At 20.1% G+C, this 17,188-nt stretch overlaps 1 protein-coding gene across 1 annotated transcript in view; it reads left to right on the top strand.

The window, feature by feature from the left end:
- Positions 1-3,241: 3,241 nt before the first annotated feature.
- Positions 3,242-17,188, top strand: part of LOC129615449 (scavenger receptor class B member 1) — a 39,880-nt gene continuing 25,933 nt past the window's right edge. Inside the window, exon 1 of the mRNA XM_055530670.1 lies at positions 3,242-3,657. Coding sequence (XP_055386645.1) covers positions 3,465-3,657 — 193 coding nt within the window. The 5' untranslated portion in view covers positions 3,242-3,464. The remainder of the gene's footprint in view (positions 3,658-17,188) is intronic.

Below are 17,188 nucleotides of genomic sequence, written 5' to 3'. Positions count from 1 at the left end.
CCCTTATATCACATTTGATTACAATTCACACTGCTCTGTTCTGCAATATTTGTATAGTCTGTCAAATTTAGTGTTGATGCTTTGGTGCTTAACAATTAAGAATTGATGCAGAATAGTTAAAATGTTGTAATATGTATTAACGATGTATATATATTTATTGCATATTTCTTAGTTAATGTTTGCCTTATATTCCTGCAAAAAACGATTTTAATTATTTTAACATTTTTTATTTAAAATAATGTACTTAAAATAAATTATATATAATATATGTATACTTTATTAAATATTTCTAAACCTAACTTAAATTGATATATTTAACATTTTTCTTTTCTTTTCTATAGAAATTTTATATAGAAAGTATGCACACATGTTATTATTTAGAATTAATACATATACGTGTATACGATAATATCAATTTATAGTATAGATCAATTAATAGATATTATCTATATGTAGAGGTACTTGATTTAATTATGCGATAAAGCTTCTTTAATTACAAAAAAAAAAAATAAAAACAAAATCACTGTAATTTTTTCCTTAAGGTCAAAATTTTCTTTATGCCACCACATACATATATAGATCTACTGCAACCATAGTGTTGTGCTTGCTTGAAAGCTTTTGCATTAAACTGTAAGAAATACTTAGTAATAATAAAAAATCATGCGCTTTAATAATAACGCACTTAAACAGGTAAACAAGTCATTTAAAATTGTAGTGTATTTATTGTGGTGTAGCAATAATTTCTCATTTTTTAAAGAAAATAATAAAATAGTAAAAGCAATCTATATAATAAAATTAATTACTACACAACACACTACATATTATTATGTACATTTACATATATAAAAAATATCATAAATAACTTCAATTGATTAACAATGCTATACACGTACATACATATATATGAAATTAAAATATGTGTTTCAACATTTATTTTTTTTTCCTTAAGTTAATCAAAAAATAAAAACAAAAAAAATATCAAAAAATGAGAAAGAATGTGTTTACACATTTTTCTTTTTTTTTTGCATAGTAGAAATTCAGAATATTATGGTGCAATATTATAAATAGTATAGTTTTAATTACATACATACATATACATTTTATTTATAATATCAGTAATTTAAATCTATATACAGGTATAATAATTGTTTATTGACAACAAAATAGTTGAATATTACGTTTATTTTTATTTTAGAAAGAAAAAAAAATTTAGTAAGCTATTATGCTAAATAAGTAGATCTTCAAGTTTTTCTTATAAATGAAAGTTGGTTAAATTATATAAAAATAATTCTTTATATAGGCCTGAGTATATGGTCGGCATATGTTTATTATTTTTTTTTAATATATAATCTAAGTTAACGTTAAGTAAATAAAATTTTTCAATATCATATTGATTACTTAATATTGTATAATAGATTTTCTTATAGAGTTTGTGACCATATAATTTATATTTCTAATCATAATTACATAATATATGCTCCATGAATATGGCTTTCTTATAATTATATGAAATGTTTACAAATTTTTTATGTTGTTTTCGCTTTGAATTGCATATTGTTCAATACTTATAAAAATGAAAACAGTTTGTTAATGTGTTTGTTTGTTTTTGATATTGTATAGATTTAAAGATACATTATTAATTGTAAAATTAAGAAATTTATTTTTGATTTATGTTTAAATATGTAACAATAAAGGCTTTAAATCCTTCAAAGATTTCGTGACATCCATTTTACAAATACTTCATAAAACTATAGTAACAAGACCGTTTTATAAGCATTACTTGCAAGTGCTTTATTTATGAAAACTTTAATTAATTTACCAAAATGTGTGCCACGGTTGCTTGTATTTATTTCATTTATATAAGTATATATGTACACATATATGTATAAATGAAATAAATACAAGTATTCTTACACTTTTTATAATTCTATATTATCTAGCTTATTGAGTACATTCTTAAAAATTAGAATTTCAGAAAAATTTTATAAAAAATTACAGCTTTTTTAATTGTTTTTGAAAATTATTATAACATTGTCTAAATTTTAAAATACTAAAATCACGTAAACAATTTTCTTTTGATTCAAAAGGAATATTAAAATTAACTTAAGACCTATATGTATTATTCGCAACAAAGAATGATGAATTTAACAACAAACCAAATATGTATAACAGTATTAAAATGTAAAAAATACAAAAAAATACAAGCATAAATGAAAATTACTTATACAAATACAATACATAACATTGATCAAACATTCGAACATTCTATTTTTTGCATGATATAATATCGTAAGAAAATATTCACAAACAACAGTACAGTTGCAATAAAACTTGTTGTAACAACAAACTTTTCATTTAAACTTAAAAATATTTTTCTTATAGTTTTATACTATTGTATTTATGATAATGCATATGTATTAGTAAAAAAAAAAAACAGAAATACAAAAAAAAAAACAGTTAAAATTGCGAGTACACTTTTTATGTTTTTCAATTCAAAATAAAAAAAAAAAACAAAAACAACGAATAAATGTGTGTGTATGTAATTTAAAAAAGTATCATTAAAAAATGAAGAAAAAATAAATAAAGAATAAAAAATAAAAACTATACTTTTACACATATAGATGGAAGAAATGAATAAGAAAATGTGAAAAAAGAGAAAAATAATTAAAAAAAATGTAAAAGTAAAAATAAAAAAGCAAGAAAATAGAAAAAATACAAATATAATTTTTTATCGTAGTTAAAAAATAACTTGACAATTTAACAGACCATTGGCCACTCGTGAATTTTTTCTTTTTTTTTTTTGTATTTAATTTAAAGCCTTTAATTTTTTTTATTATATTTTTGGAATTTACTTATTTATATGAGTGACTTGAGATAAAAATTTCTCACTCATAACTGAACATCACTTACGATCGGAACACAAGAAAAATAAATAAAGAAATTACGGTTAAAATTTAAAAATTTTAAATAAAATTAATTTAGAAAAGGAAGTTTAATTAAAAAATAAAAAATAAAAATATTAATTGTTAAATTTAATTTATAAAATTTTGAGTTAATTAAATATTAAATATAGAAAAATAAATAAATTAAATGAAAAAAAAAAATATATATTAAAATTATTTTTTGAAATAATTTAAAAAATATAAAGAAAAGAAAAATTAATGAAAATTAAATTAAACTAAAAAATATTTAAAAAAAACAACAATATTTTTGTCAAGTTATTAAATGTGGTGGTGTTAAAGTTAAATTTCAAATTATATTTTTTGCAATATTAATTAATAAAATTAAAAAATACAACTGTTATAATTAAAATAATTTTATGAATTTTTAATTTAAATTGTGTATTTATTAATTATAACAAAATTAAAAGTGTTCATTTTCAATAAAATTTATAAATACTTAAAAATAAGTTTTTCTTAAAATAAAAGAAATTTTTAATATAGAGAACAAAATATATATAGAAAATGAAAGATTTTAAAAAATTTTTTGCACAACAATATAGTGCTGTTAATACAAAAGATGAATTAAATGGTCCAGAATTAAATAAAGTATATAGAATGAATTTAAAATCAAATAAAAAATATAAAAATAGTATTAATGTTGTTGATTCATTTTTTAATAAAAGAAAACCAGGAAAAACAACTAGATCGCCAAAATGTAAGTGATATATAAGCAGAAAATAGATAATATTATATTTATTTAAATTATTGTAAATTATAATACATATAGGAAAATAAAGTAATCAATAAAAATACAAAATTTTCCGAATTTCAAGACCATAAATGTTATTAAGAAATTTTGATTAAGACCAAAGCAAAAAATGATCATTAGTAGGAAATGTAAATTTCAAACAAAAAATTAAGAAAAATATAAGTTGTGAAGGCAAAACGAATTAAATTAAATACGTATAATATGAAATTAAAATAAATTAAGTAAATATTAAGAAATATTTTTAAATAATCAAAAAGTGTAAGAACTATTACAATTATTGAAAATCAAGAATTATTTACACTTAATATTCTACAATTATATGGAATGTGGTAAACAAAAAAATTTTTAAATTCCAAAATTTTCAATATTTATAAATTTATTAATGAATATTTTAATTATACACATATGTGCATAAATGCATAAAATTTTATAATTATTATTTATATATACAGACATGTATGTATGATTTTCAAAGTATACGATTTGGGATTAAGCGTATTTATATGATTAAAGCGTGTGTTTGCTGTTGTGCGTGTGTTATTTTCAAAATTATTAGTATCACGAATTTATGCACTCGCTTGTGTATAAAAATTATTTAATTTTTATACCTTATATACATATATATGTATACACATGAATAAAAAAAAATGAAAAAATTGAAAAATATAAAAAAATTAATTGGTTGTTGTGAAAAATTGTAAACAATAATAGAAATAACACAAGATACGCTCATATATGCTTAATTCCAACACAAGGAATATATGTACGTATCATTATATGCTTAAATTCGTACTCTAATATGTCTATATACACAAGCTTCTTTTTGAAATTTTTGGCGCACTCGAATAATAATTTAATTAAATCTATTTTGTTTTTAAAAAAATTTTTAACATAAATAGGATTTTCTTACGCATATACGACTTTTATAATTAAAATATTAATAGTACAATATTATATTTGATAAGTGTGAATTAAAGGATAATTAATTACTTATATAAATATTTTATGTTTTATGTTTGAATTTATGAAAATTTGATATTTTGATTTATAGAAATATAAAAACAAAATAATGTGATACAAAAAAAAAAAAATTATTTAAAATATTAATTAAATTTTGAGTATTTGAATTTGTTGAGCATTAAAATTTATGATTCGTTTTTTGAAATTTTTGGAACAATCAAAATTTATTTTTAAATTAATACAATATTAGTATGATTGAACGATTACAACAGATTTTAAATCAAATTTGAAATATATTCAAACATTATTATAAATATATTAGAAATGCTTATATTTTATATATATCAAATATATATATATATATACAAAAAAGAACCTGTTTACAAGAAATTATACCTGTTATATAAGTTTTAATTACGTTATTTTAAAGTAAAAGTAGAAAAAAAATTATAATCTATACATATATACGGACTACCTTCATATACATAATATGCAAAAAAATTATTATTCCATGTACAAGTTTATATACACAAACAGATAATACATAATAGTTATCGATTTTCAAGGTAATATTTTCGATGCATTATGTATGTATATACATTAATAACGTAGAATTTATTATATAAATTAGTTAATAAATAACATAGAATAAAATACTGTTAGTAAAAGTCTTTTTTTTTTCGTAATATAATGCTTTAAAGTAGATTATCTATGTATATAAAAATTATATACCAGACAAACTCTTAATAAAATATTACAAAAAAATGCTTAATCATTGTATTAATTCAAGAATTTATAATGAGTTCTTTGAATTTATATATAAAAGTACGTCAATTACAATCTATAATATGTATGTATTCACAAATAAATATCATATACATATTATAGTTTCTATAAATTAAATATTTTATTATTTTTAAATTTCTATTTTTATATAATACATACAGCATATTTATCACATATATATTTTTAATTAAAATTTTTAATTACATATGTAGGTATGAAAAAGAGGTAGCAAATAATACAAGTTACTTGAGAATTATTAATTATTAAGTAACTATCAAAGAATTAATGTTCACATATGTATACGTATAAATATATTGATACAGAATAAATTTAGTTTAATAATCGGAACTTAAGTATATACATATACATATATAAAAAAATAGAAAAAATAATAAATGATTTTTAAACTTATACAATTAAAAATAAATTAAAAGTGTATAATAGTTTAATAGATAGGAGGTTGAATGAACTGCTCCACAAGCTTAAATTATAAATTGCATTCTATACTAAGCATATATAAAGGAAAAATACGAAATAAAGTATTATTGTATTAATTCTTAATATTTATTCATTTTATTCTCTATTATTTTTATTTAATTTTTTCAAAATTAATGTAATACTCATTACTTAGATGCTTTAATTCAATATTTCTAATTTTTTTCTTCTAAAATTATAAATTAATCATTTTTATTTTTATAATCATAGTTGACTTTAAATTAACATTTAAAAATAATACAGTTAATGTAAAATTATTTTTGCTTTATTCTAAGGAAGCTTAAAAAAATATTTCCAACTATGAGAATAATACTGGAAAACTTCCATTCCATCAAAATACAATTAAGTATTCACCACTTGTTTTTTTTTTTTACCGTTTCTATAATGCATTTTCCATTTAAGGTAAACCTAAAAAATACCAAAAATGAAAATAAAAAATTAATTGGTTATAATTAATTAATTAATATATTAATTTATAAATAAAAAAATAAGAGTAATAATAATAATAATTCTCAAAAAAAAAATAACAAGAAATAAATTTGCATTTTCAAAAAATTAATTAAAAAATCGCAATAAAAACTATTTATTTAATTTATTTATTTATTTTTTCAAATAATTTCCTGTAATTTAATGAAAAAAAAATTTGAAACATAATATTAATTTTGAATTTTTGTGTATTTGTTTTTATGTATTGTTTATATGTATGCTAATTATGTATATATATATATATTTAATATTATATAACAATAAATATTAAAATTTATTTAAAAATAATTTTCTAATAATAGAAAAACGAAAAACAAAATAAAATATGTTCGTAATATCTCCGCTCTACCCATTCATTCTTAAGTATTTTAACTTTTTACATAAGGTTGTATTTATATACATATGTACCGTACTTACTGATTTTCATATTATAAACATACAAAAATTTGTTTTTAGGAAGACCTTCCGACTAAAAATTTGTTTTTTTTGCTTTTATTATTAATTCTTCAAATACATACAAACAAAACTCTTGTTTATTATAATTCTTTTTCTATTTGAATATTTTGATTTCTTTTTCTTCTTTTAATTACAAACTAATTTTTTGATTTTAATAAACATTTGATCAGATCCAGTTAATTGAATTTTTAAAATTTGTATATACATACATATACATACATGCAATTCATGGTTAAATAAAACATTAAGCTTATATAACAAAAATTATACAAGATTCAAGAGAAGAACCAATACAAAAAAAAAAACAAAAAATAGTTATTCACAATTTTTTTTTCTTTTAATTTTTCATCTTTCAATATTTTTTCTTTTTTATTGTTTATTATGTTTTCATTTTTTGTTTTTTTTTTGTGTATAAGATGAAGACCATGGAAGGTAATCAAGGTATTATTGAAAACAAAAAAATATATAAAATGAGAAATCAAAATTCAAAAATAAATAAACAAAAAATAAGCGAAAAATAAAATTCAATAATGGTTATGTTTGATAGAAAAAAAAACCCAAACAGAAAAATGTTCGAATCGAAATTTCGAGAATATTTTAAAATTAGGGCAGTAAAAGTAAATGTTTTTTTTTTGTTATATAATAAATATTATAATATTATGTAAATGTTATACAATATAATAATATTTTAATTTATACAAGAAATAATACGTAGCTATGTATGTATATATGTATTTATATATAAAAAACATAAATTTGTAAAAGTTTTTTGTTTCTTGTTTTTAACGCTATCAATTGCTTTCATACGCAAATACATATACATACATACATTTATACTGTTAATTTAATGCATTGTTTGGCAAAGTTTTTGAATTTGAAATTTGTTTTTAATTTATGAATATTAATATGGCATTTATACAGATATATACATACTTATATAATAAACAAAATATACATGTAACTATTAACGTATGCAAGTGCTAATATCAGTAAAATATTCTATTTTCGTATATATAGTTTTTCTTTATATTGTTTATTGTCAATCAACCGGCTTTTATATGCTTAGTTATAAAAATTTAATACAATATTTTTATCATTTGACTGTTTAATAATATAAAAGTTGACTAAACTATTTAAGTATACCAATTTTTATTGTTTTGCTATATTATATATAATTTTATTATATAATAAATAATTTATATTTGTGTATAGAGTATAGGTTCATTATAATTTTTTAACATTGAAAATAAAATTGAAAGAAATATAAATATACAAAAAAATGATGTTACTTGATATAATTGAAGTTTGATATATGTATTATAGTTTTTAACTTGGTTTATATTTATATAAATATATGTATATTATGTATATAATGTACGTATACGTACATATGAAATGTTAACATATTATGATGGTCATGAAAAAAAATTTTTAAAGTAATTATTTGTATCGTAGTACCTTGACAGTGAAAAATTATTATAATAAAAAAATAATATTAAATTCAGTACAATAAAATTAACAAGCATAACTGCTATAAATATTCTTATATGTTGGTAACACTTATTAAACTAAGTTCCTTAAATTATATACACAGTGATTTTTAACGTAAAATGATATTAAATAACGTTAAAAATTTGCTACATATAACGGTATAAAATTAAAAAATAACGGTATAATGCTATTTTTTTACTACCAATATTTTTTTCAAATAAAATCAAATAAAATTAATGTTAATTTACTATTAATATATTAATTTTTATAATTTCTTTGTAATGCAAAATATTGAAGTTTGAATGGCGGCGTCTTCATTATAGTATGTACATATTTCGGCATGTAGTATAATAAAAAATGCTGACTTTACTTAAAATATTTGTACATATTTGAATTTTATTTTGTTTAACACTTATATTGAAGGTGTAAAAAATAATTTTTTTTTTGTAAAATTCAAAACAAAAAAAAAATCAATGTGTGTATGTCTGTAACAATGGCACGCAATATTTTTATATAACAAAACTCAACTCAGTATTTGTGGTTTTTGCTTAGTTTTTGAATTTATACAAAAATTTTTTTTTTGTTTTAACGATAACAATAAGCTGTATGTACGTCAAAAAATGCTATTTCAATTGAATTTAGAATGTCCAAAGTTTAAAATTAATTTAGTTTTTTCTTTGTAATCAAAGAAATTAAATCAAAGATCAATTGTAATTTTTGAAATTTTAGTGCACACAATTTGTGATTTCAAAATTGCAGAATAATGAATTTATAAACAATTCAGCATTTACAATTCATAAGCTGAATTGTGCATTAATACCGTATTACTGCAATTTTGAATTAGACACTTGTTATACATTACAAAAAAGATTCCATTAAATATTAATATAAATTATTACTTAAAATTACAATAACTTTAAATACAACTGTAAATATTTTCGATTATCATTGAACTTGAACTTCAATACCTCTAAAAAAAATTTCCATTACTTATAAATGTATTTGTACCTAAAAAATACCAATTTTAAAAACACTATAATATGCATTTCTATAATACTTAAATACAAAATTAATTAAATTACATATTTCATATTCTTAAAAACAAAAAAAATTGCAGGTAATTTTCCAATTTCCTATACAACCAGTGTGATTTTTTTTCATGCAACTGGTTATATTATTTATAGGTCGCTATTGACGTCATCATGATCAAAAACTTACACCAAAGTTTAATTCCATTATACCAATATATTATTTATGGTATATAAATACATATTTCTTTTTTTTTGTATAATATAACATTTAATACAGTTAAAATTATACTTTAATTTAACATGATGAACAATGAACTAATAGCAATGAACTTGTGACTGGTTATGAAGATCGCATATACAAAATGATTAAAGCATCTTTTAAATTGGTAATTTTCCAGGAGATTTTCTTTGTTTGTTCTGATCGTATACTGCTATAATTATTAATCCTATTTTTTAATTTTTAAATGTTAAATTTATTTAATTTTAATATTTAATTTGCATTTTATAAATTTATCCATCGCACATTCGTACATTTAAAATTTCTTCAAATATCATTTTTGTTTTTGTTATTGATTTTTTCTAAATACCATTCATGAGTCAGTAGATGAATGAAATTCATTCTACCTTCTCTATATTCTACAAAATTATATTAAAATAGTATGCGAAATATTTCCATTTAATATATTAAATTACATTTCATATATTATTCTACTTTATATATATATTCTTTATATACTTGCAATTTATAGGAAATTAATGCAGAATAATAATAAAATTGATAGTATCACACATGAATAAATTGAATAATCCTTGAAAAGATTCTACAAAAATTGGATTTATCATATAATATTCTCACAATATATGTACATTATATATACATTTGTGTGTCAATAGTTAAAAATAAGTCATAATATTAAAGTATAATAGATATTTTGCATTGTATACACACTGCTTATTTAATTATAGTTTTTCAATAAAATTGGTAAACTTTTTCTATTTAATTATCATACAATAATTGATAACAATAATTGTTATCATTTATTTGCACCATCAGTTTTTGACATTTTAAAACGATTATTCTATTTGTACTCTAACAGAACTTAGATTCGAAAGATTTTAAAAATTATTACATATATATATGCTGTATTATTTTGTAATATTATATTTTTTTTTTTGCAAATATAAATAATGGAAATTTTTAAAAGGTAATATATTGCTACTAATTTGAATCTACTGTTAAAGAAAACAAATAATTATTAAAAGCTCTATATTTAATCTGTATGCGCGCACTTTAAATGCTATACTGAAACACACCATGTACCATATTGGTACATCTAACATAAATATGCTTTTAGAATTCAATACTAGTTATTTATATATTACAAAATTCATAAATGGGGAATCATTTGAATAATAATATTAAAATTCTTTCATATAAAAATTACCATAACATACCATATATAAAACATAAATCACGTGTTGGCACAAATGAAATGAAAATTAAAAGGTGTTTTTCTAATAAAATCAAAACATTTCACATTTGAATTCGATTTATAAAATGTAATGCACAAGTGCATGTATATATGTATGAATATACAATATTATATTATGAACAATTGTTTATAAATATAGAGAATTATATGCTTATTAAAAAAAATGCATCAATATTCCACATTAGCATATACATATAATAACAATTATTTTACCATGCTATGTACATAGACAACTACTTATATATGTATATATTTTTGCAAAAAAAGTTAATAACTAGAATTACAATATTAAGTTTTATCAACATTTCTTTTTATATATATATATAAAAAACCTAACCTCTACAATATTATAAATAAGTAATTTAAAATAATTTATTTTTTAAATAAATTATTAAAAAGCATTTCTCATTACTAAGTTGTTCAACCTGGAATGCATTTTAATTAAGATTCATTACCTTAAATTGCAATAATGTTAACGTGAAATGATATTATATTAAATAATGTATAACAACAATGTAAAATAAAAAAGTTTTTAATGATTTCTTACTTAATATTGATTTTAGAATTTTTATATATATGTTGTATATATTGACTATTTGATTAAATTCACTTTTTACTTATATAAAATTTTTATGTATGCATATATATATACATATTCATATAAACATATGTACATCAAAATCAAAATGATAACTGTAAATTAATGAAAAAATTCTGGTTATTGCTGAATTCTTCATAAAAACCAAATACTTAAAATTAGGCTATATATAATTTTTGTTAATTGTGTAATATGAACTTGAATATCACAATTCGATAATATGAACCAAGTTTTAGTTGAAATCCAGGCAAATTTTATTTGAAAATTTATCCTTATTTAGCCATTTACTTATAGGAATTTAGCCACATTTGTAAATTTCAAGTTGTCCTAAAATGCATGACAAATTTATGTTTCAATCCTCATATTATTACTTATGTATCTTATTATTTATACTCACCAGATGGTTTCTTTATCAGCATTTTTAGCAGTTTATTTCTTAATCAGCATTAATAATCAACAGCTTTGCAAATTTTGATTTCCAAATCATGTTAATAACTCCAATATAATTAAATAAATCAGACGTACTAGAACGCGTTATGATGAAGAACATTTCATTATGACATTTTGTTTAAAAATTGGTTAAAACTACATGAAAGAGAGGTGATTGTAGTAAACTACATAAAAATATTATGTTGATTACCTACAAAAGAGTAAAAATAGAAAATATAATTAATATTTTATCTATATGTATGTATATATTGAAGGAAGAAATGTTTAATTAGAGTGATCAATATGCGTACATATATATGCGTGTATATATGCATGTATATTATATTTACAAGAGAATTTTAAAGACAACACGTCTTTGAAATCTTTAGTAAATTTATTTTTTCAGATCCTTACATCTTACTTATGCATTCATACATATATATATATGTATGTGTATGTAATAAATACAATGTGTATGAAAATTAATTTGACAATATGTATTTAGATATACATATGTACATTCATAAATACATACATATTATATGTAACTAACAAACTCGATTAAAATAAAAATTATTTTTTACATAATTTATTAATACATAAATCAATCTTAAATATTAAATCAATAAAACTACAAATCAATTTTAAAGTATAGTTTTGCAATTTAATTAACAGAATACATTATTTTTATGCTTTGCATATGTATATATGTATAATATGTGTGTATATATGTATAATTAGGCAATAATCTTATATCAATAAATGGCATTGAAGTGTGTTCTATACAATTTTTTAGTTTTTTGATGCTGTTTTTATGTTTTCATATATAATACAAATTAATCATTATGTTATAGCTTGACATTTAAAAAGATACATACACATTTATGTATGCACACATATCCAAATGTACATATATCTAATTCATATATGAATTAATTAACAAGTTAATTAATCGATATCATTTACATAATACGCGGGGAGGTTGTATATGTTTACATATATAACAAAAAACTGTTATAAGCGTGCGCTTATAACTGAATTCAAAATACACGTTTGTAAATAATTTTGCATAATTTATTAAAACACTGTAATATATACATACTTATATACACATATCATGTATTAATAGATAAAACATAGTAAGTATGTAAATTTAATATTTATTTGGATAACCTGTACAAAATTTTTTAATAAATGTTTTGTACATACATACAGGAATTATTAGTTTTGTTTTTTTTATCCTAAATATAACAAATAATTAGTAAGGTGTCATTATCATTGCCAAATACTCGTACAAGCGAATCTTAAAGTATTTATTTATTTACTTTTATTTTATATTTTTCAAAATAAATATATTTTTATGAATATATTTTAATAATCAATTAATAATAATATGATTACTTTTGTGTACAAATGCTTATAATTGAAATGAACACTGAATACATATTATTATAAAAATTCTATTTTAAAATACTTGTATAAAATAATTGATTAAATTGAATTAAAATTTCATAAATTTAGTTTAAAACAAAGTTACAGTAGACTTACTGTTTATCTAAGTAAAGGAATTTTAAATTTGATGCATATTATTTCAATGCGCCCATTGGAAAATGTTTCTTTGTTCTAAAAATTTTCAAAAAAAAAAATAGTACAAAGAGTGTAGTTTCTTACCGTTTATAAATTTACGGAAAAATTCAATTTGCATTTTTCAAATCCAATTTCCTATATAAGCACTAATATCGAAAATTTGAACATGAAATTCATGGAATTATATAGAATTTCCTTCAAATACCGGATACAAATAGAATACCTAAAGTAAAATTCTTTATTATTAGTATGAATTTAAACATAAATAATACTGTATGTAAATAATATGTGCATAAGATATGAAATACCATTCCATTTATTTAATAATAAAAACATTTTTCAATTGATAAAATTTGATGATATACATTTAATATGGTACATAATGCCCATATATATTAATGTAATAATGTTGTTTTGACTCTCCTTTTCAATTACAAGCATTCAAATAAATTACATTTTATGAGAACAAAATAAAAATAAAAAAATTAAATTATGTGATCAGAATATTCATTTTATTTGTTATATATTTCGTATACCTTTAACAGTTATACACAATATGCAGTATTATTTTTTTAATTTTTTATAGATGCAATATGATTTTAATAATGAGATAACATACAAATTGAATTATAAAAAATTTATTTTGTAAATTAAATTAAAAAATATTTGCTAATTTGCAAGCATAATGCATTGAAAAATAAATTAAATAAGTAAATTTAATAGAAAAAAATTATTATATTTGGTTGAATATTAGGAATATTTCGAGTATAAAATCGGAATTAATATACGGAAATCACCCGTTTTAAAAATTTTTGCATTGACAATTATTTAAGAAATTGTGAATTAAATTAAATTCTAAAACAATTCGTAATATAGCTACATGTAATTTAGATAAATGATTACTTCATGTAGTGTTAGTCTCACATATACAGTCTATTTGGTTTTTGTATACCACCATTTTGTGATTCCCAGGTGTGATGAATGTTTTTGTGAGGGAAAAAAGTTCCACGCACAGCCAGATTAAATTTTTTATATAGCTCGAGAAGGCGGTTTCCATTACAGCACAGCTGAAGTAACTGATGAGAACATAGCATTGAATAATCATGATTTTTCTTCTGATTCTAAAGTAGAATCTGACCGAGATAATTCTGTCCGATCTGTAAAAAATGAAAATACAATTATGTATTTGTGAAAAATTTTGTAAAATAATCTACGGCTGCAAATAAAAAATTAATTGTCTCTACAAAACTTTTAGGTATTGCAAAGTAAATAAAAATAAATGACAGCTAACATTGCGAAATTATGACAACGAAACAAGAGCGACATCTTGCATTTAATTTATTTTCACAATTTAGCTTATCCCCCCCCCCAACCCCCGAAATTTTGAGAATCGCTCTTTTACAATCTCGCATAATATTGTGAATGCGCCTTCAAATTTAAAATATAATTTTACTGAAACATTAAATTTAAAACACTCATAAAATTTCGTTCTTTCTTTCTTTTTAATAATAACAAATACAGCAAGATCTAGAAAAAGTATAGATAAAAAAAACGAATCAAATTATATAAGCCAATAAGAAATCGTATAAATTTAGCAATATGCACAAAAACTGCATAGTTAATCTATGCCTACATTCCTCTTAAAATTTTGCAAACATTATCACTTTCATACTTAACCGGTTTATTTATAGCAGACTTGACTCTTGTTTAATAGCACATTACTATATATGTATACGATCGTGTGTTACAACATCCTTTACTTACATAAATACCCTATATATTCTATTAAAATATTCCAGAAAATTCTATTTTCATGTTAAATTACAAGATAGATGCTAAAGAAACAATTTTCTTCTTTAATTGATACCACAATATAAAAAAAGAGTCAATATAAAAATAAAAAATTTATTCTTGCAACTCAATTTATTTTTTGTTCACTCGTTTTTTTCTTTGTTTTTTTGTGCATAGATGCATTATACACACACAAACTCTACAAATAATTGTTCTATTCTGCTAAATCTCGAAGAATAATAAGATTTTATTTCTATTTAATTGGTTTGCTTCGTTGGAATTGGAAGAATTCATGGTTCGTCTAACTAAAACAAGTTTTTTACCAGTTTAAATATACTTTTAATTTTCTTTTAAATGGAAATTTCCATTCTATTCTAAAAAAAAAAAAACATTTTCATTTTTTTGACATAACTATGTACATATAAGTACATTTTTGCATGTATTGCAATAAATTCTAGTTGATTCAACCGCAGGACTTGCATACACGGTGTATATGCATGCTACGAATATATATATGTATATTAATGCATTATTATAATCTGCCCCCTACATGGTATACAATATTTTATGAGATATAGGCACAATATTTTAAATCCTATTGGATATAATATATAAATACATTTAAGAAGTGTTTGCCTTATTAGTATAGAGAATTATTTTTATGAACCTATGAATAAAATGAAGTCGTGTACCTTATCTGAACTAATATAATCTTAAACAAACTTCATAGGTAATATGTATTTTTTTTCCTTTGTTAATCAATAAAATATAAAAATAATTTTTTTTTTCAAAAAGAAACAAAAAAAATTTTGGCATTGATTGGTTTTACAACTTTAGAAACTTTTATAAGTACAAAATTTAATGACATTTTTTATAGGTTTGCTATGCATAAAATGGATTTTTTATTAAAACTTACAATTGTGTGGAGTTTATAACAGGGCAGTTAATAGCAGTTAAATTACAAATCATAATTATGTATGTATGTATAGGAATAATTTCGTAACAGGAAATAGTGGAAGCAATACATAATACATATGCAAGTTTAATAATTAAAATGGCTGAAATTTTCGAGGATTATTTAATTCTTATAAGAAATTTAATAAACAACATTTTATTTAAATGTATAGCGATTACATTTGCATATAAAACGTATTAAAAATTTTAGAACAAAAACAAAAAATGAAACATTAAAATTTCATCTCTCAACAACTTTAATGGGTTCAAAATTTTATTTATGTATATAAATACATAATATACGTATATTTGGTGTACATTTATGACCCAAGTGTACAATAATGTATAAGAATTCTAAAGTTCGACATTTTTGTTACGTAAAAACTTCTAAATTTAAATGAAATATGTAAATAAATTCATAAATTTACGTCACTTAAAAAAATTAAAATTTTTAAATGTCAAATTTTTGATCTATGTGACATAATGAAAATATTTCATTTGAATTTGGAATAATAATTTTTTTTTTTTCAAATTACCCAATTTTGTTGTTCGTTTCTTCATTATTTGTTTACATACATATAATATTTTGCTTCTTTTTTTCAATAATTTTGTGAATTTTTTTCCAACTCGAACAGGAACAATATTTTTGAAGTTGATTGCGATAACTTTGGCTATTTGCATGACTTTCCAGTATTGCAGATCTTATCAATATACTTTTTTTGTTTTTCGAGTAAAAAATATTTGAACTTGTTTTTGGTTGACTGTTCGACCGGATTTGACAACGTATGCCCAAAATAATTCTTTAACACTGTTCTCATTATCTGATCGGTCTGCTATTTATATAATTTACTCAGTCAGTCCTTTTTTTTAATTTCATGCAGACATGTATGAAAGTTGTTCTCTTATTTAAATGAAATTAT

Source organism: Condylostylus longicornis, unplaced genomic scaffold (genome assembly GCF_029603195.1).
Source record: "Condylostylus longicornis isolate FDR11 unplaced genomic scaffold, ASM2960319v2 ptg000005l, whole genome shotgun sequence".
Taxonomy (NCBI): Eukaryota; Metazoa; Arthropoda; class Insecta; order Diptera; family Dolichopodidae; genus Condylostylus; species Condylostylus longicornis.
This window is presented reverse-complemented; position numbering and strand designations above follow the sequence as displayed.